We start from the raw sequence: 22,914 nt of genomic DNA, 5'->3' as shown, positions 1-22,914 counted from the left end.
GAGTTATGGAATTAATTACTATGTGAAACTAGTGCCACATAGATGTTAATGTAGAATTTGAGAGTAAAACATTGATTTACTCTTAGAGAGTCATTTGAGAGGTCAGTCTTGTTCTTTTCTCTGCATCTCTGCTGTTGGCTGTAGATCCACCAAATCCATAAATGTAAATGCAGGGGCATGAAATTATTCAAGCTCTTTCTTTAATAGAAACAAACAATTCACATAAGATATATTTAAAATGCTAAAAAATAACTATTATTATTCTAAATTACTCTTTTATAACTTGAATGTAATGGACATGAAAGCAACCTGATCAAATTACATCACTATACCTGATTTGCTGCCATAAGGTGCGAATGTAGATGTTTCGCATCCACCATACAGTCGAAAAAAACAAACAAATAAAATAATAAAGTTCGGGTGCAATACTTCCTGCAATATAGACTCAGCGACAAGGAACATTCGGATGAAAAAATTTGGAGATTTTACAAGGTAAGATATTTTTTATATTTATAAATGATTTACACTTAAAGATCAACTATTTTTATGACTTAATCAGTTTTGATTTAATATATACAGTGAGGAAAATAAGTATTTGAACACCCTGCTATTTTGCAAGTTCTCCCACTTAGAAATCATGGAGGGGTCTGAAATTGTCATCGTAGGTGCATGTCCACTGTGAGAGACATAATCTAAAAAAAAAAATCCAGAAATCACAATATATGATTTTTAAACTATTTATTTGTATGATACAGCTGCAAATAAGTATTTGAACACCTGTCTATCAGCTAGAATTCTGACCCTCAAAGACCTGTTAGTCTGCCTTTAAAATGTCCACCTCCACTACATTTATTATCCTAAATTAGATGCACCTGTTTGAGGTCGTTAGCTGCATAAAGACACCTGTCCACCCCATACAATCAGTAAGAATCCAACTACTAACATGGCCAAGACCAAAGAGCTGTCCAAAGACACTAGAGACAAAATTGTACACCTCCACAAGGCTGGAAAGGGCTACGGGGAAATTGCCAAGCAGCTTGGTGAAAAAAGGTCCACTGTTGGAGCAATCATTAGAAAATGGAAGAAGCTAAACATGACTGTCAATCTCCCTCGGACTGGGGCTCCATGCAAGATCTCACCTCGTCAGGTCTCAATGATCCTAAGGAAGGTGAGAAATCAGCCCAGAACTACACGGGAGGAGCTGGTCAATGATCTGAAAAGAGCTGCGACCACCGTTTCCAAGGTTACTGTTGGTAATACACTAAGACGTCATTGTTTGAAATCATGCATGGCACAGAAGGTTCCCCTGCTTGAACCAGCACATGTCCAGGCACGTCTTAAGTTTGGGAATGACCATTTGGATGATCCAGAGGAGTCATGGGAGAAAGTCATGTGGTCAGATGAGACCAAAATAGAACTTCTGGGTCATAATTCCACTAAAGATGTTTGGAGGAAGAAGAATGATGAGTACCATCCCAAGAACAACGTCCCTACTGTGAAGCATGGGGGTGGTAGCATCATGCTTTGGGGGTGTTTTTCTGCACATGGTACAGGGCGACTGCACTGTATTAAGGAGAGGATGACCGGGGCCATGTATTGCAAGATTTTGGGGAACAACCTCCTTTCGTCAGTTAGAGCATTGAAGATAGGTTGAGTCTGGGTCCTCCAACATTACAATGACCTGAAGCACACAGCCAGGATAACCAAGGAGTGGCTCTGTAAGAAGCATATCAAGGTTCTGGCATGGCCTAGCCAGTCTCCAGTCCTAAACCCAATAGAGAATCTTTGGAGAGAGCTCAAACTTCGTGTTTCTCAGCGACAGGCCAGAAACCTGACTGATCTAGAGAAGATCTGTGTGGAGGAGTGGGCCAAAATCCCTCCTGCAGTGTGTGCAAACCTGGTGAAAATCTACAGGAAACATTTGACCCTGTAATTGCAAACAAAGGCTACTGTACCAAATATTAACATTGACTTTCTCAGGTGTTCAAATACTTATTTGCAGCTGTATTATACAAATAAATAGTTTAAAAATCATATATTGTGATTTCTGGATTTAATAGCAAAATAGCAGGGTGTTCAAATACTTATTTTCCTCACTGTAACTTAGTTTGCCATGATTGCAGTTATGGGTGAACTATTTCCCGCTTTTAAAATAAAAATGTTTTAAAAAAATTATGGTATATATTTTTTCTTTTGTTTTTTCTTTTTCTTTTTTTAATTAATTTAAGTTTAATTAAACTTGACTTGTGTAATTTCTTTGTAAAAGGGTTGATGTTTTGTTTTCTCTCTCTTTTTTTTTACTTTTAGATATGTGAGTTTTGGGAGTGACATTATTCCAACAGTTTTGGACAATCATTCAAATGCAGTTTTTAAGTTCCAGATCAGGAGAAAGTGCAAATTGATTACTCTTCAATGCTTTGATATCACAATGTTACTTTTACAATGTAAAAAATAATGTTTAATGTTGTAGTGTTAGATTTGGTTCCTTGTTGATCCCTGTTACTTGTTGGCACACAAGTTTTAAACAATTGCTTTAATTTAAGTACTGAATTATGTCCTGCTGCTTGGTTTTTTGGACTCTGGCAGCAATTGTAACCCAGCAATAAATGTCTGAAAATTAAATGTTTTGACCATGTATTAATAAAAATAATTATATATATATATATATATATATATATATATATATATATATATATATATATATATATATATATATATATATATATATGTGTGTGTGTGTGTGTATTGTTGTAATTATAATTATTACTATCACACCATCAATGTGTGCTTTCGCTATGTTTATTAGTATTTAATTAAATTGTAAGACAAAAACATATGATAAACAACTATAATTGTTGGAATTATAATCTCACTTAAGTTTCTAATTCGCATCAGGCAGATGCACTTCTCCTGAGTGACTTTCATTTGTCATTTATACACCTGGAAAGATGAGGGTTAAGGGCCTTGTTCAAGGGCCCAGCTGTGGCAGCTCGGAGCGTAGCTTGGTGCTGGGATTTGTTTGCAGACATTGACTTTCTGACTTTCTGATTCTCAAACAGTTTAACACATGACCTAGCCATATACAGAGGCAAACATAAACTAGCATTGGAGTATACATGATACAACAGTTTGCCATGTGTTTAGTAGTAAATAAGCTAATAAGCATTGTAATACAACTAGCATAACAATAAACTGGCTAACCCCCGAATTAGCGGCAGAGTAAACATGCTAACTCATGACCTAGCATTGTGACAACGGATTTAAAGATGAGTTTGAAAATGTGTTACTGTAAAGAACTAAAGAAATGTGTGTTTGTGTGTGAGGGATATATATATAGAGAGAGAGAGAGATACTAGCTAAGATGCTTCTCTGAAATTAAATACATTTTGGAGTCAGTGAATTAAAAACCACTTGATCCAAATGGGCCGAGCTCGTATTAATTAACCTCACATTTCTCAAATCAGTGCATTGTTATCTTGTTCATACCTGCATTCCAAGCTCTGTGTGTGTTTATGTGTGTTTGATTGAAGAATAGGCTCTTGTGTTAGTATTAGTCTCACTGATCATTGCGTTTATTGCTCCATTGAGGGTTTGTTGTAAACCACATGTGTTTTCTTGAATTTCTTAAACAACCCTCTTGTCTTTCAAATCCTTGCATGATCCAGAAGGCTGTTATGCAATGTTGTAACTAATTGCGCGTGTGTGTGTGTGTGTGCTAATCTGTATTTGGAAACAAAGTCCAATTTAATTTCTGTGTCCTTTTCAACTAGCAATAAAAACATTATGTAGGACCAAAAAATAAATAAACTAATGTCTATTGATACCGGATAGAGACTGATCAAGCCAAGACATGTTTTTAGCTTCTGGTTTAGCACTGTTGGAAATACCTAAATTACGTCACATATCTACACACACACACACACTTTTGGTGGAAAGTGATTCTGCTTTCAAGATGGCTGATATGCCTGCTTTTAGCTATGTGGTTGCTGTATAGATAGACAACGTTTGCATTTAGAGAGTCAGAAACCACACAAAATGTCTGCATACTGATTATTGACTGATTACTGATAAACTTCCCAGAGCTCTTTTGTCACTTTCAACACCCCAAATCTCCTTCTCTTAAACCCCACACCCTTTCTTCAGACAAGACTCTCGTCATCTTGGTGAATAATAAGATTATTTTACTTGTGAGACGAGAGCAGCAGTGTTTAAACTTGTTGACCTGCTTGTAAACAGTGACTAATGTTAAGATGTTCTGATGTGTCTGCTCCCACATGGCAACAGATCAGAGGAAAGCTTATCAGGTTCAGTCACTTTTTTTATAGCACTTGCATTATGTCTTACTGCTTCTACTTTATCGCACAGTGGAATGTGTAAAACAGTTTTAAAGATGTGAAAAAAACAGGATTTGTCTAAGGGCTAAAAAACAAGGCCAAAAAACAAGCTAGCCCTTGGCTAGCTCATCTGGCTAGCTCAGCACTAATATAAATGGGATACTTATGTAATAATATATACAGTAAAACTTTCTTTCGGCTTCTCCCATTAGGGGTCGCCACAGCGGACCATCCGCATGTTTGATTTGGCACATGTTTTTACGCTGGATGCCTTTCCTAACGCAACCCTCCCCATTTATCCGGGCTTGGGACCGGCACTAAGGCTTGTGCAACCCTAATAGCTGGGGTTGATTCCCTGGTGGTCTAGTGGTTAGGATGCGGCGCTTTCACTGCTGTGGCCCGGGTTCGATCCCCGGTCAGGGAACCAACCCCAGCCACTTTCAGTGTCGGTCCCCAGCCCGGATAAATTGGGGAGGGTTGCGTTAGGAAGGGCAGCGTAAAAACATGTGCCAAATCAAACATGCGGATGATCCGCTGTGGCGACCCCTAATGGGAGAAGCCGAAAAAAAGTTTTATATACAGTAAATATTATATTATATATTAACATAAGCTTGTGGACACCTGATCTTAAGATTGGTATGTGATTCTTGGACCTCCTATTTCAAATTTAGTTCCCATTTCCTGTTATAATAATCTCCATTCTTCTGGGAAGATGTGATACTAGATTTTGGAGTGTGATTGTGGAGATTTGTGTTCATTCAGTTACAAGGACATTAGTAAAATCAGGTACTGATGTAGTTGAGGGGAGGAGGCCACCGATCACATTCATCCCAAAGGTGTTCAAAAGGGTTGACGTCAGTGCACGATCTTTCACTCCAAACCATGCAAAGCATATCTTTATGCACAGAGACATTGTCATGCTTGAGCAGATTTGGGTCTATTAGTTCAAGTGAAGGGAAAATTTCATGCTGCTGCATCTAAGAAACGCTGTATACAATGGTGTGCTTTCAGCTTTGAGCTTTTTGGAATAAGATAAAGGAAAGAACCATTAATGGTTGGGGAAGTCAGTTGTTATTTTCTTTCAGGTGCTTTAATGGTTTCAGATTCGGACCTTGCACTACATGTCTGAAATGCAGCAAAAAAATGGGCAAAAAGGATATAGTTTTGTTTCCAAAAGAAATACTTTGAGCTCTACTGTTCAATTAAACACCCATACACATATTCCCGTATGAATTAAGTTATATTTGGACGATTTTAATTTCTGCTTCAAGGGGCTACTGCTGTGATTTATTGGCCAACTATTTCAGGCCACATTGCCAGGATTTTTCTCCTGCCCCAGAGAAAATTCCATCCCAACATACTAACTTGGGCGGTATGTCTTGCATTAGAAAGAATTAGCTTTTTACGCATAAAATTTTGATATTTTTCCCAACAATGGGCTGAGAACGAAATGATTTTCTGTGCCAGAAAGCTGCCATGATGCAGGCAGTTTCAACATGGTGTTCTAATGACAGCCACGCGGACATTCCCATACTCTATATTCATAAACCACGTGAGTTCGAAGTGCGTTGCTAATTTTTTGACATGCTAAGGCAAGTAGTTGGAATGCAGGCATTAAAAAAATAGCGTTCAAGGGAAAGGTTTCTCTGTTGCTCCTCCATGATCAGCAGTGTGACTAAAAATAACAGGTTGAATAATTTTGGGATCTGGTACATGCTGTGAACTGTTGTTACAGCTAGTCAAGTTGCACAAGCAGCTTCTTTCCTCCTGTTTTTATGCTGATAAAGCTTCAGTGATTAAACACATTCTCCTCACCCATTTCCTGATCCTTTGCATCAGGAAACAAAACTATCCTCTGTCGAAAATGGGCCTGACCTTCATATCTACACTAGAAAGAACATCTACAGTAAAGGGTGTGTAAGAGAAGAAGATTACAGTAGCTAGACTCTGGCCTGTTGAGCTTCGTTTAGCTAAATCATTTATATTAATGTTTGTTCACAACACTTCTTAAACTATCTGCTACAGAAGATGAGCTGGTTCATGATTCATTCGTGATGATGAAGTTCTGCTGCAGTACTTTTCCTCAAGGTTTTATTATAAATTATAAAACAGGTAGTTCAGGTCCACTGATGTACTGACAGCTGTTCCTGGAGTGTAAAGTACTCAGAAGTGCTGAAGTACTGACAGGTGTTCCAGGAGTGTAAAGTACACAGAAGTGTGACTTACTGACTGGTGTTCTAGAAGTGTTGAAGTACTGACTGGTGTTCCAGGAGTGTAAAGTACACAAAAGTGTGACGTACTGACTGGTGTTCTAGAAGTGTTGAAGTACTGACTGGTGTTCTATGAGTGCTGAAGTACTGACAGGTGTTCCAGGAGTGTAAAGTCCTCAGAAGTGTGAAGTACTGATGGGTGTTCCAGGAGTGGAAAATACTCAGAGGTGTGAAGTACTGACTGGTGTTCCATATATATATATAAAGCAAAACTGCAGTTTCGCTGTTGTACATGCAGATGAAATTGCAGCCGTGCTGATGTTGCTTAAAGGTCTTAGCATCGATGTGTTGATTGCACTGCATTTCGTTGTTGCACTGCTGACATTTTGCCTGTTTTTGCTGCAGTTGGTGGTTAAATGTCGCACTCTGCTTCCATCCAATTACGTGATTAACGGGGTTAGAAAAACAAATTGATGATGCTAAAGTACTCGTCCCTGTCCCACATTTAGTTATAGTCGTCTGGATGCAAACGATTTATCTTGCAGGGGACAGACAAATATTTTAATACATCCAGTGACATTTAGTGTTTGATATGTGAGGAAATAACACATTTCGGTGGCATATACAGAATTGTGGACCTGGAGGTGTGTGTGTGAGGTGTGTTTTTGCATGTTACTCACAGTTTCATTTCTCTGTTGCGAGTCAGTCAGCCGTAAGCAGATTTTCGATATATATTTTATTTTATCAGCTACCTGTGAAATGAAGTAACATGTTTATATCGTTGTGAGATGTGAATATATTTTCTGTGAGGTGTGAAATTGTTGCACGTGATCTTTTAAAATGTTCCAGAGGGATTTAGAAAGAATTTAAGTGTAAAAAAAAATATTTAATTCGAGTGAAAAGCCGCAGGCATCAGTTCAGGTCTAAAACATTTCTGGGCAGCAAGAAAAGATCTTGTTCAGAAGGTCATTATACAAGGATAAAAAATTATAATGTAAGAATGTAAAATTAGAGCATGGCAACACACACACACACACACACAAATAAACACATGCACTGTTGTATTTAAATTGATTTGTAGCTAACTGTCGTCTCTTTATTTTATCTGTCTGTCTGTCTGTCTGTCTGTGTCTGTCTGTCTGTCTGTCTGTCTGTCTGTCTGTCTGTCTGTCTGTCTGTCTGTCTCCTTATCCGTTTCTTTGTCTGTCTGCCTATTGATCTATCTGCCTGTCTGTCTGAGTCTGTCTATCTGTCTGTCTGTCTATTTATCGGTCTATCTGTCGGTCTGTTTTGTTGTCTGTCTGTCTGTCTGTCTGTCTGTCTGTCTGTCGCCGACTGTCTGCCTACCTGCCTGTCTATCATTTGTTCAGATAAATGATGAAAAAATTGTGCTGAAAAAGTGTGTTTTAGTAAACTGTTTTTCTAATTTTAGTCAGATGTGGCTCATTTTCTGTGTGTGTATGTGTTTTGCAGTTGCTGTGGGCAGTATGGGACAGCTCCTCGGAAAACGTGAATTGTTGCCTGAGTCCAAGGTACAACACACACACACACACGCACACACGCACACACACACACTATTTGTCTTATATAGTCGTCCCTCGATTTATCAAGTTTCGAATTCCGCAATCCACTTTTTCAATTTAGCACATAACTATTTTGTTTTGCCAATGGTCCCGATTTTAGTTCATCATAAGAAATGAGTAGCACTACAAGAAACTGTAGGTTTCCGCTTATTTATTGGTTGAAAAAGGGCGAAGTTGAAGACTTACATCACCAGATTTAGCCAATGAAAATAAAGAATGCAGTGACTTGTATCTTTAACTCAGCCCCTTTTTTGATATCATAGGACCCTTCAACCAATAGACAAGCGGAGAAACTATTCATCAGCTACGCTACAGTACTGTACTACAGTACTCACTATAAATGTGATATTTCTTTGAATTTACACAAAATTCATCTCGCTATATTCTTGCAAATATGATTGTTAAAAGAGTGTGGGAGGATGATTTATAGCTTATGTTCATTGTTCACTTAATTATGATTGATACCGTATTAAGTGCACTTGCAGTGTATAATGAGCGTGCGGCTGTATCCCAAATGATGAATACATAAAGTTCTGTGACTGAAGTGCAAGAGAAGCCACTCATTGGTTTTGGTTGGTTTTCAAAGTGGAAAAACTTCTTCTCTTACAGTTCTGTAATGCACTTACTTGCACAGAGTGCACTTACACTTTATGTGCACTGGAGAGCTGTATCCTAAATGAAAGCGTAGCGTACTACAGAGGCCAGAAGCCATTATTTTATACCCCATCGAGTGTACTTAAGGGTTGGGGAGTTGCATCTGAAATATTATGTAGTGCTATTTCACATCTGTCTGCCTCTCTGTCTTACTTCCTATCTTCAGATTTTTTTTCTATACCTTATTATTATTTTTTTTTTAATCTGTCCGTGTCTTCATGCCTTACACTTTGTAGTTCTCATTTCTGTCTCTCATGTGGAGCGATAATGATCTGGGTTTCTTTCATTCACTCAGGTACTCAGGTTGACGTCTCTAGTCTGAGAGACACCATGTTGCTAGGCAGTGTGTTATTAGTGTGTGTGTGTGTGTGTGTGTGTGTGTGTGTGTGTGTGTGTGTGTGTGTGTGTGTGTGTGTGTGTGTGTGTATATGTGTGTATGTGTGTATATGTGTGTGTGTATTTACCGAGATCGGTGTAAGGGCTGTGGGAACTTTTGTCAGCCTGGTCTGTGGACACACACACACATCACCCTGGCTCCAGTATTCTGTGTTGCCATGGAAATTTGTGATGCTTCATATTTTTTTTCTCACTAGACATTATATTAATAAGCGAATATATAACAGTTCTCAAGTGTTGTCAAGTCATCTCAGAGGGTAAATATAAACGCGAAACGGCCCCTCGCTTTTAGCAAGACATTTTTCACATGGCAGTTTGGTCTTGTGTGGAGGCACAGACCATATTCAATCTTCTATGAGTTCAGGTTTGTAATGTTATCATTGCGTTCTGAAAATTCTCATGAATTGGCATGAAAAGCTTTAAATCTGACATTGGAAAGTTAATAAACCGGTTTTAACCCATTTGAGTATTTTAGCAACATGCTAACACAATTTGATCCAATGCTGCGGTCAAAAGCCATGATTATACCATTTTGAATCTTAACACGTTCAAGCTAGAAAAGAAACATGGACGCCTTTATGTCTTTTTTCCAGCAATGGCGGAGCCAGCTAACTTACAATGTCTCATCAATCAAATATTACATAAATTACATACATACAAATGTATAGGGACACCTGACTTTTTTGCAGCCAATTTTCCACACAAACTGTCACCACAAAGTTGGAGGCGCACAGTTGTATTAGATGTCTTTGGATGAGGAGTTTAATTGTCTCTTCACTTGAGGACAAAGCATATAGTCAGCTTCATGAAGATATTGCTTTACATTGGTTGGACTGGAAGACCTTTATTCTATAGAGCTTTAACCCTGTTGAACACATTTGGGATGAATTGGAACGCTGACTGCACCCCAGGTCGCTTCACTTCAACGATATCAATACCTGACTTTACTTACACCCTTGTGGCTGAATGAGCGCAAGTCTCCACATGCACACTCAAAAATCTAGTGCCCCATCTTCCCAGGAGAGTGTAGATTATAATAACAGCGAATGGAGACTAAGTGTGGAATGGATGTTCAAAAAGTATAAAAACAAAGGAAAAGCATTCCTTTGTGTTGACACGGCTAAACAAACACACTCATACATACCTTCTGTACTTTTGGATGAATGTGACAGAATGCAACAGGGAAATTGTATTTTTCTTTCCCTTTTTCGATGAGTTAAAGAACTATTGAGACACTCCTCAATAATGCCAAATAGATTCAATTATCTAATCACGGAGCACAATGCTTACTCACTTATGTGAAAAAATCCATTGGTAATGGAAATCCATTGGTAATTTCTACCTATATGCAGTATAGGCATGCATCCATTGTGGGATAATGAAATCAGGAATCAACCCAATACTGTGGTTCTGTGAAATTCCAACAGCCAAAACTTGTCATACGATGATAGATTGGCTTTGGCTGTAATGTAGATGTTTATCACAAATTACAGATGGCTACTAAAGCACAAACAGACTGCAAAATGTTTTGTGTGGAAATATCACACAAGCTAGGGATGGTAAGATTCCATGATTCGCATCTGTGCATTGGCATATAAATTGTGCATCTGATACAAGTTGGCATTTTTAGATTAGATTAGATTAGATTAGATTAAACTTTGTCATTGTGCAGGGTACATGTACAGAGCCATTGAAATGCAGTTAGCATCTAACCAGAAGTGCATAGATAGCTTATTTACAGTGCAGTGTAATAAATAAAGGTATGAGGTTATACAGAAGGTGTAGTAATATGTACATATAACTGATAACATAATTTTATCACGATGCATCCTTTTTTACCACATTTGCATCTGTAAAAAAAATGATTAATTTCTATTTGATTTTTAGTAGATGCGCTATACTTGGTATTTGCTATAATTATACCTGGTACTTGCTATAATTGGAAAGCGACCAATAATTTGACAGATATTTTATATTTATTTTTTCTCACTAAACTGTTTCTCAAAATATGACGTATCACAACACTAAGGAGATCGAGGCATGTCCTGAGAGTCACATTGAATGTAGATTAACATGGCAGAGGTAGAGCTGTAACTTCCTTCAGACAGAACAGGAAAAGTGGTTTTATTTCATCTTTTTTTTTCCTTTTTTAAAAATGTAATTTTTTTGCACTACAGGCCTGAAGGAGGCGTAAGTAAATTTATGATTTGCTGTCTGTCTGAAACAAAGAAAGGACTGTGAACTATCTGTACCATATCAAATTGCAACCAATTTTGTTCAACGCATTTTATTGCGTTTTGACCGTGTCCTTCAGTAGAAAGAATAAAGATGGCCGAACTTAATCTTTGGTTGTGGTCATTAAAAACGCTGCCTGATTTTGTGAGGACTGATGTGGGAAACTAATGTGTAAGGGGAAGAGCACTTGAGTTCTCTGACTACTGAGACACTCAAGGTGCAAATCACAGGTGTTGATTACTTAATGTGTGTCATATAATAATGGGACCGAGTAAGTCATGTTGTTTGTGTGTTTTTTCCAGGCTCTATCAGACCCAGCTACTAGGACCGCAGCGGACGGCGATTCTCAGGACGAGGTCTTTGGTAAGAGTTTTCTTTGTTTCTTTTGGGGGAGGGGTCTTTTTTTTTCCGTTGTACTTTTCGAGATGTTCTTAAGGTGGCCTTAGTTCTGAAGATGCGGCATAATGAATCCGCACAACTCTGAGTCACGCCACCGTGTTTGTCAGGGCGTCATCCCCTCCACTCGAAGAACAAAGCTAACACGCGCTTTGTTCACCATGATGAAAGAGTCGCTCGGCTGTTATTTTCACGCAGCTCTGAAATCCAAAACGAGATTTTAGATGTGACAATATATCGGCGTGACAGTATGTGGCGTGGTAACGACAGCTCGATGAGTTTTAGACAGGTGGATGGATATGAAGGTAAACAAAATATATAAAAAAAACACTCAATTGTCAGCTCATGCTTAAAAAAAATGTAAGCAGGGTTTGAATTATGGCCATTATGGTATGTAATATAGATATACTAACACACACATTATGGAAAAATGGATTGGGACACCTGGTTTTCCAGCCACATGTGGTTTTCCCTCCAAACACACAATTGTATACAATATCTTTGGATGTGGCAGCATGAAATTTTCCCTTCACCTGGTCCAAAAGAGACAAAGCAAACTCTTTGAAGATATGCTTCACATGGGTTAGAGTGGAAGATCTTGGCCTGCTATAGAGCTCTGACCTCAATCCTACTGAATACGTTTGACATGAATTGAAACACTCTCTGCAGAATCCAGTTCTCACCTCACCTGCACCAGTACCACAAACCTCCAAAAGCACACACCAAAATCTAGTGGAACATCTTCCTAGCTAAGTGGAGATTATTTTAACAGCAAATTGGAATTAAATGTGGAATGGATGTTTCGAAAACAACATACAAATCTAATGGTCAGGTATCCACAACCTTTTGTCCATATGGTGTGTCAAAAACCAGTCCATACAGTCTCACTGTGACTTCTTAAGACTATTACTGACCTGGAAGAACATGTCCCAAGCTTTGAACTACATGTATGGAATAAAGTATTGAAAAATACAGATCAAGCCAGGGAATGGTCACGAGTTTACACTAACACGAAGCAATGGTTCTTAAAAACACGGCATAATGTCACTGATAACATCACCTAAAAATTTCCTGTGGGTTTTCTATTCTCACCCCATTTTCTTTTTTTTTTTTTTATTATTATTTTTTTTTTACTTATTTTCAAAGTATGGGCTACGTCCCAAATCTCTGCACTAAACACTAAAGAGAACACCATTGTAGGCATTGATAATTGGGCAGAGGGTGCATAGTGGTCTGTATAGGACATAGTGATGATAAAACATGCATTTAAAAACATGCGTTCAGCATTTGTTAGGCTGCCCCCTGGTGGCTCAGGAGCACTTTGCATGTTAGTTATATAATTTATAAGATCTATAATAGATAAAGTTGCTTTAAACTTGCTGTAAAGTAACAATGTGGATTCATTTAGGTAGATTTTTTCTGGATTTTTACTTCGTAGGTCAAACCCTCTTTTTTATAACTGAAATTTGCAGAGATAAAGTGAAAAGGGGATGCGGGTAGAAATCTGTTTCCTAATGCATTAGTAACAACTGCTGAATGCCTTTGTGTCTGTGTGTGTGTAAGTGAGAGATACACAGTGCGGTTAATGGACGTTTAATAGTGTTTAAAGACATTTGATCTGATGTGTGTTTGCTCAGAGCTGCTAACTATGCAAACACATGCACGAGCACACACACATGGTGTAAAATTGTTGACACAGGGACAACAAATCTGACATCAGCGTAAATACGTGGCTCAGCCATTAATGCTCGAGTCTTCCTTATGCCTTATCTGCCTCAGCATGATTAATGGCCTTTTTTAAAAATTTCTTTTAATCAGTTATTAGATATTTAAAGTCGAGACTGTGGCCCAAAGTGACCTATACATCAGAGCCAGACATCGAAAACATGTTACACCACAGCACTGCATTATCGCAACTCGAACATGAAGACAGACATGACAAAATAACTAGCAACAATATCAGAACAGTTTCCTCACAGGGAACCGATATTTCGGAATGTGTGATGGTTTAAAATAGCAGGCTAGTCAGAGGAGGAAAATTCCATCCTATGTAATAAAATCAGAACTAAACTTTACTTTTACTTCTGCTGTCACATCATATCCCTGTGCTCTAGTGGTGTAACGGTACACATAATTGTACCGAAGTTCTTCAGTACAGGGCTTCTGGTTCAGTACCTGTGTATCGAATGCAATAGTCTATTTACACGTGGACGTTTGCTTTTTTTATTATTATTATTTAACTTGAAAACGTACACAACAATGTCAGGGGTATAAAAAAAGAAACTAGAGTTAGCGCAGTGTCACTGTGGCTACTCACTCCATACCAGAAATAAGATTTGTTTTGCGCATGCATGAAAACGTTTATGTCCAGCTTCAAGAATTTCTCTTAAAAGGAGAAAACAATTCCGCATATCGAGGGAGTGAATGAATGAAGGATGGAAGGAATAAAGACGTGTTAAAATCTGTCGCAATAAGTAGAACAGTAAATATGAGGTAAATCATATTGGATATGAAGTAAATCATATCTTTAAAAAATAAAATAATAAATGTAAAACACACACACACACACACACACACACACACACACACACACACACACACACACAGCCGAGGTACGTACCGAACTATCAATTTTGTGTACCGGTGTACCCCTACTGTGCTCAGAGTGTAGGTTAATAAGAGCTTGTAACCAAAAAAATGGGTTTAATAAAACAGACAAAGGGATATTAAGTATGGATAAATTTGGATAAATTATGTCATAGTAGTGGTTCTGGTGCTCTTTTTTGGAACATGGTAATGATATAAATATCGTGCGATATAATGTATGAAATGTACAAGAAACATTCAAGTCAAAAACTATTTTTATACACTCAAAAGTCCCGGTTTAACTTACTATTTCAAATAGTGGAAACTGTTTTTTTTTTTTTTTTTCTTTCAACACACTCCCCTGCTACATTTATACACTTATCACAGCATTTAACAAACGTCGGGAAAGATTCGGCACAAAAAGATTTACGCCTTCGCGAATAAGAAACTTCATCACCACCACACGCTGTTTCAGCACTGTCGTCTGCCATCTTGTACTGCACCTTCGCTCTGAAGACATCAAACTTGAATCTGTGTATATATCCGAAATCTGAAACTTAAGCTGTGACTACTAACTGTTTAGTTATGACACTTAAATGCATCACTGATTTCATTATTAAAACATACATTTCGCAGGTTTATTATAGATCTTTACAATTTTGAATCCAGTTATGATGTGGCTATTATAGTGGTATTCCCAAAAATGTATACGAGTGTTTAAGGTTAGTGTGAGGGAATGAACACGCATGCACATACACACACAAACATCTGGACCTGGACTATCATACTTTCTCTGTTGTCTATCTCTTTCTTTTCCCCTCTTATAAAGTCAGTTCAATTCAATCCAATTGTCTTTAATGGTTCACTTGTATCAGACGCAATATTCCCAAACCATAATAATGTCCCTTTTGACTCTGTCTTATTGACCGTCTGATGTCATTAATGACAGATTGATTGGCAACGCAGTCTCACTTATCTTACCAGTTCCCTACTTCTATGTCTTTCTGTCTCTATGTTTTTCTCTCTTAATAAAACTAAATTGGTTTTCTATTGAACTGGCTCTCCTGGTAACTGTGGTGGGGGGACGGTAGTGTTGTAGGTGAACTGTCCTGCTCACACTTCAGTGTCCTACTCCTAAGAGCACTTGTATGAATGGTTGTGCAGGACGATGTCATTTAAAGTCACTGAAGATTTCGCACCTTGTTGTCGAAATGTGGTATAGAGTCCTGCAGTGTGAACGTGTCACTGCCTGAATGAGGGGTCGAGACCGTGCAGTGTGAGTTGTGTGGTATAAGCATGTCATTGTTACACTAGAGGATTGAGTCATGCAGTGTGAGAATGTCACTTTCGGAACGAGAGATCGAGTTATGCGATGTGAGCGTGTCACTGTCAGAGTGAAGGATCAAGTCATGCTTTATTTACCGTCTCTGAGGACATATACATGATGCATTTCCCTGGCATACTGTTTGGTCCATGGACTGACTGATAAATATTCAGTGCCACCCAGATGAGGATGGTCTCTTTTTGAGTATGGTTTTGCAGAGTGGTGGACGGTAACGTAATTTGTTACTGTACTTAAGTACCGTAATTTCCGGACTATTAAGCGCACCCATATATAAGCCGCACCCACTGAATTTGACAAAGATTTTTATTTTGAACATAAATAAGCCGCACCTGTCTATAAGCCTGTCTACACTGAAACTAATGAACTTTACACAGGCTTTACACCAAACTTTACACAGGCTGCCGCATTTTTCTGGTATTACTGCATGTGTGCAAGACCGAGGAATATGTCTGATGCTCATTTCTAAGTTTCTTTGACTAACCCGTAATGCTGTTGCCAAGAAAAATTAAAAAGCACGAGTTTTGGAAACCTGTCTGTGCTTATATGATTTCTGTTGCAACTGGAGTTAGCGAGCCATCCCTTCACCCAGACTCAACACGTTACAACGGCTTGTATCTAAACAGTAGCCGACCAAGAAAGTCATTGTTCACTGTCTTTCTCCTTCCTTTTACAACTATTTCTCTCGGGAGTTTATCTTTTGGCATCGCCGTGCGTTTAAAAATCACCACCGGTGGAAGTTTTTTCTCCCGATGCCGTGCAGCTCAGAACACAGGTGAGGTGCGTTTTTTCGTTTCCGTTCGAAAATTTCATTGGTCTAATGTTATGCCGCTCAGTTTTTTGGATTGAAGTTTGTGAAACCAGGAAAAACCCAGGAAAAATCCATTAATTAGCCACTTCGTTGATTAAGTCGCGGAGTTCAAAACGTGGGAAACAAAGGAGCGGCTTATAGTCCGAAAAATACGGTAGCTTTTTTGCATATTTGTACTTTAGTGAAATATTTTCATTTGGTAAGACTTTAACTTCACTACATTTTAAAGTCAAATATCTTACTTTTTACTTAACTACATTTTGCGGAATCAGTTGTTTCTTTTTATTTATGGGCGGATAAAAATTTAATTGCTTGAACACCCAGCAATCCACCAATCAGGGCAGAGCACGCGCTCTGGTTTAAACTTGTTTTGATTGGCGTATCTAATTAACTCCAACATACAGTTCAGCATCAGTTTAACAGCAAGCAGAACATTTTGAAAGTAATAAATGATGGAAGAAACTCCTGACACAAACTTAACACAACACGAGATTTTTTTTATGTAGTTGAAAAGAATGTTTTAGGCTCATGATTCTTGCGAAAATTTCGATTTATTGCAGATGGCAGATAGCTGGATTATCACATTGCCAGCGGTGTTATTGTCCCAGACACGGAGATAAGAGCAGAAACTCATAATCTATAATAAATAAATAAATCTGCATCAATAAATATATCCAAAGAAATAACTAAAGAAATGTTTCTTTTTTATGGGTTTTGGATCGTGAGACAAAAAAGTTGCCAGGGAATTTATATTTTGTGTCTCTTTTAGTATAGTATAGAAAGCTCGCAAAGTATATATACACACACACACACACACACACACACACACACACACACACACACACACACACACACAGAGCGGGTTTGCTCATTCACATCATTCAAATGATGTCAGCATTTACAGAGAAGATGCAAGTTCCAGTTGAAAGAAAAGTTAACTTTTTCTAATTAACGTGTGTGTGTGTGTGTGTGTGTGTGTGTGTGTGTGTGTGTGTACGTACGTGTGTGTGCGTGCGTGCGTGCGTGTACGTGTGTGGCTGGCACTAGTGGGTACAAGCTCCGATTATGGCCTCACTAATGAAAAGCTCACATTGTTGAAGAGTGTGTGTGTGTGTGTGTGTGTGTGTGTGTGTGTGTGTTTATACGTGTGTGCTCCTCCTTCACTCCATTGTTTTTTTTTTTCTCCCATTCTGTTTTTCTGTCTGTTGCTCAGCTGTTACTAATCATAATAATAATTGAGTAGAGTTTTTCTATTTCTTTCTTATTTTTATTTTGGTACCAACTGTCAGTAAGGTTTATTAGAAAGTGTAATAGGAAGAGCCGAGTGTTTTTAGTGTATGTGTGTGTTTGTGGGACGTGTACAAGGACCCCGGCAGGCAACATTCTGAAATTCACGCTGTTCTGAGGTTTAAACCTGCGACTCCAAACTAAAGCAGAGCTGATGAAGCATGGAGCATGATTTTTGGCACTTTTGGATTCAGGTCAGAATCCAAAGGAGGTTATTTTTCACATACACACTATTTAGACAAAATTACTGGGACACCAGGCTTTTTTTTCACCAAACTGTTACCACAAAGTTAAGAGCCACACTATTGTATAGAATGTCTTTGAACGCTGTAGCACAAAACGTTTACATAGGTTGGAGTGGAAGATCTTGAGTGGCCTCATCATTTCAATATGGCCTTCAGTGAAGTTTTAATTTAAAAAGGTTTCAAAAAAAAAGAAGAGAAAAAATTAGTGAAATTTGAATGTAATATTCAAAAAAAGATTTCTAATTATAAAACATTGTAATAGAGTTTATTATGTCTATATTATATGGACAAAAGGTTGTGATCACCTGACTTGAGTATAAGATTGGCATGTGCTTTCTGAACATCCGATTCCACATTTAGTCCCCATTTGGTCTTTTAATAAGCGCCACACTTCCAGGAAGATGTTATACTAGAGTGTGCTTTTGGAGATTTGTGATTTTTCAGCCACAGGGGTGTTAGTAAAGTCAGGTACTGATGTAGGTGAGGTGAGGAGGCCTGGAGTGCAGTCAGCCTCCAAAGACATTAACATGTTAACAGTTTGGGGAAGAACCACTTAGGCTGGAAGTCAGGTGTCCCAATACTTTTGTCCAAATAGTGTTTTAGGTTCTGTTTGTGTTGTGTTTGCACTGAAACTTCTGTTGAGTTCAGAAGGTGGGTGTATTAAAGAGGTCTGATACCGCTTTCAGAGGCTGTGAGCAGCTTTTTGAACTAAAAAAAATAAAAAACTAGTCAGTCTAACTAACTAATTAAAATTAATTAGGGGTAAAAGAAAAAAGTATTTCCTTAAAAATTTAATAAATAACATTTTGAAACCATTTTTGAAAATAAAATAACTTTTTTATTCAATTTGTGTCCTTATGGTTACTGAGGGGAAGGTTGGGGTTAATTTGTAATTATTATTTTTGTGTGTCGTGTGTGTGTGTGTGTGTGTGTGTGTGTGTGTGTGTGTGTGTGTGTGTGTAAAGTTCTACACTGACCACTCCTGTATTCTTACTTGTCATACAGTAGTATTGGAAAGTACACACACACACACACACACACACACACACACACACACACACCCACACAAACACACACAGATACATTCTAATTGCCCTTCCAGATTGTCAAAACCCATGATGTGAGCTCAAGAATTCCGAAACATAGAAACTATTTTACACACACACACACACACACACACACACACACACACACACACACGCGTTTTACTATCTTTGTAAGTACCGTCCACTGACAATTATAAACTAATGTAATACATTTTCTAACCTTAACCCCAGTTGAACCTTTTTGGCTGTTTTCTAATAAAAAAGTTGCAGTTTTTGCTTATTAAAGAAAAAAAAAAAGATTTGCTGGGACCAGCCCCAGGACCCTACAAGAACAAAACAGTCTGATCTTCAACAGTCTAAAGTTCTAATAACGTACAATAATAATAATTAAAAAACCTGTATTCAATGTGTCTCTGTTCATGGTCTAAAAAAAACAAACCGCTGTGGATCGACTTCAGACGCTGGTTGCAGGTCCATCGCAGGTCCAACTCTGGAATTCAGGATCAGATCAGTTCCAATTCCAAAAACATCTGGTAAAATTTCCTGAATGCTATCATTTAAATATTTACAGTACCGTTCGGCCGTTCGCCCCCAAAGGTTGGCATTTCAGGAATCTGCTATATTTTAGTTAACAGAATGAAAGCAGGCGGAGGTCAGCGGGTCGCATCCCTGACTCCGTCTGAAGGCTGCAGAACAGAGAGCAAGTGTGCACTGGAGCGGTGGGAGGTGGCGTGCTTGCCGTTCCACCAGCCCACAAGACAGATAGAGAGAGATGCAGTGAGTGAAAGAGAGATAGAGCCCACTTTCTGCATTCCTTGTCCCCTGTATTGCTGTGAATGTGGGAGCATCCTGTTTGTTCTCGTTATCTTGTCCCTTTCCAAAGACAAGTTTTCCACTTCCTGTTAGGACATTATTGCACAAGACAATAATGTGTTAAAGAAATTATTCTTGTCTACATACAATAATGTTTATTCTAAAAATGTTTTAAGAGGCCAGAACAGTGGGCACAGGGTCCTAAAGGCCACCTGGTTTAATCCTAAGCACAGGTTGCAGTTGCAGGTTTTCCTCAGGGTCTTAAAAAGTCTAAAAAATTGTATTTTTTTAATTTTTTTATGTTATAAAAAATTGGCTGTTGTAGGTCTAATTTCAAACAGGTCTTGATTTTCCGATGTCCATGTAACGCTACCTTTAATGCGCGTCGAAATGCTCGCGCAGCACTTTTTTGTTGTTGTTTCCTTGTTGTTTTCGCAAGTCCAAATATAATTAGCTGTTTTACGACTACAAATGTGACCAACGTGCAACCACCAGTCAGCTTTCTGTTATCGAAGCGAATCTCTCTTGGACTTTACCACAGATGTTAAACGGATTTCATTTCTCAGCTATGGGGAAGTGCAAGTTTAGCGATACTTGGCTTGAAAATGGTTTTATTTAGGGCTTGGTTAAGGGCAATTGCTAACAATGTATTTGTGTGTGTGTGTGCGTGCATTTGATGTCTTGATATAGCTGTTAAATTTCATTCTCAATGGTCTTAAAATGGTCTTAAAAAGCCTTAAAGACTGCTTTATGAGGTCAGCAACATACACCTGATATAAATAAAATGTCAATGAACAGTGGTGGTCATTTTAGTTTAAATTGTTATTCTGTTTTTGTTTTGTTTTTTAGCTGGAAAAATAACGTGGGCAGATGCTTGAGAACTAGATAAAGTTTTCTAAATATTCAGCACTGTGATATTTTGGTTATGCTTATAAGCCTATGCTATCAAGCTACATCAAATATCAGACAAGCATTGTGTGTGTGTGTGTGTGTGTGTGTGTGTGTGTGTGTGTGTGCCTGCCCGCCCGTGTGGTGCTCAGTCCGCTATTAGATAAGTGGCACAGAGTTCAAACTCCATCCTCAGAGGAGTTATTCCAGCCACACAAGGCTTTTTGTTCAGCCGGAATAACAGTGCACTCGACACAACGCGCCACTGTGCAAAAACGATTAGCATGCAGATTCACACCATTCCTCTGAACATAGCACGGTCTTTTGTCCTCCTCAACGCCGAGAGAAATCCTCGTTCCTGTACACCCGTGCACGTTCTATATTGCTAATTGCAGCCCTGATGAGCACCGTTCAGTCATACAAACATTCAGGTCCAAATCACCGTACTAATTCCTGAAACTTTCTCAACTTTTTCGGATCAAAGTGCAAAACTTTTCCCAATAAACTCGCAGATGAAACAAATTGATATCATAAGGACGATCAGCAGCTTGAACGATGTACCTGAAGATGCGTTTAATCCAACATTGTCATGCCGATCTTCATTTTTTACGCTGTTTATCACATTTCAGGATCTGAATCCGGTAGTCAAGTTTAATCAGGATGAGGGGTGTAACAGCAACACTGTATTTACTGCCTTTATATTTTTCTTTTTTCCTCCTTCTTTCTTCTTCCTTCTCTAGCACCTTTTCTTTTTGGATTTCTTCCTTCCTTCTTTCCTTTTTTCCACACTATCATTTTTGTTTTCATTTTTCCTTCTGCCCTTCCTTTTTTGTTTTTCCTTCATTCCAGTTTTGCATTCAATTTTTTTTCTTCCTTCCTTTGTTTGCTCCTTTGTTTTTCCCTCTTTCCTTCTCTAATTCTTCCTTTTTTTTATATAGATTCCCTTTCTTCTTAGCTTCTAATCGAGCATTCTTCCTCCCATCCACATTTATTCTCTTCCCCCATTTCAATTTATCATTCATTATTCCTTCCTACTATTGTTTGTTCCTTTAGTCTTCCTCTCTTCCTCCTTTCATTTTTTCCAACTGTCTTCTTTAGCTTCCTTCCTTTATGTCTCCTTGCTTCTCTTCCTTCCTTCTTTTCTTTCCTCCTCCCTTCATCCATCTCATCACACTTCCTTTCTTTATTCTTCTATATTCCTTTATATCTTTATATCACATGCCCGCCCCTTCCCATCATTTTTCTCAAACTTCCCTTCTTTATATTGCTTTTTTTTCCATTTCCCAACCTTTAGTTTTTTCAGTGCAATGAAACATTTCCTTCGAGTCAGCATGTCTTCATTCTGACTGCAGTAGTGTGGTTCTGTGGTAGCGTGTTTTCATAATCATTTTATAATCATTGTTATAAACCCGGTCTGTATTGGAGTCCCAGTGGTAGGTCACTTTTAAATAAGCAGTATGAGGAATGAATGTTAATGTAATACAGGCAAGCAAATGTCCACTCTCACTGTTTGGGGTCTCACTGTAGAGATCCAGCTCGTACTTTTTATAACCTCGTCACTCGAGGAATATTCTGCGATTGAAAACTATCCAGTTAGCAACAGTGTTTTGTGTCACTCTGCTGTCAGTTTATTTGTATTGTAACTCATTGATGATCTGAATTATATTGTGTTTTAAGGCTCTGGGTTACCGAGAAGCTCAGAAGCTCAAGCTTTGGTATCTCCAAGCTGCCAATCTTGGGCCCTTGAGCAAGGCACCTAACCTTTTGTGCTCCAGGGGCACTGTAGCATGGCTGAACCTTTTTCTTTTCTTTTTTTTTTTTGTGAGGTCACTGTTCAGCTCTCTCTAACCCATCCCTGGAAATGACAATGCATTAGCATTTGACATTAGCATTTGCCAAAGTTTAGCATTTGCAGTTGTATTTTTTTTGCAATTTTTGGAATATTTGAATTTATTTCTACTTTATAATATTTTAAGCAGAAAGTGATTAGTATTCTTCCTCCTGCACCTCTTATAATGTTGCTGTACACCAATCAGGCATAACATTGACATTATAACATTAGGAGCGGTGTAGTGAATACACTGATTA

General features: G+C 38.3%; 1 protein-coding gene across 1 annotated transcript in view; it reads left to right on the top strand.

Moving 5' to 3' along the window:
* LOC310717763 (myelin basic protein-like) overlaps nt 1–22,914 on the top strand; it is a gene marked incomplete at its 3' end in the record, with an annotated part of 34,734 nt that overhangs the window by 9,842 nt on the left and 1,978 nt on the right. The window contains exons 2-3 of the mRNA XM_083526213.1: nt 8,018–8,076; nt 11,715–11,775. Coding sequence (XP_083382339.1) covers nt 8,032–8,076; nt 11,715–11,775 — 106 coding nt within the window. The 5' untranslated portion in view covers nt 8,018–8,031. The remainder of the gene's footprint in view (nt 1–8,017; nt 8,077–11,714; nt 11,776–22,914) is intronic.

This window comes from Silurus aristotelis (genome assembly GCF_946808225.1).
Source record: "Silurus aristotelis genome assembly, chromosome: 22".
Classification (NCBI taxonomy): domain Eukaryota; kingdom Metazoa; phylum Chordata; class Actinopteri; order Siluriformes; family Siluridae; genus Silurus; species Silurus aristotelis.
The sequence above is the reverse complement of the archived record's forward strand: the minus strand, read 5'-3'. Positions and strand labels throughout refer to the sequence as shown.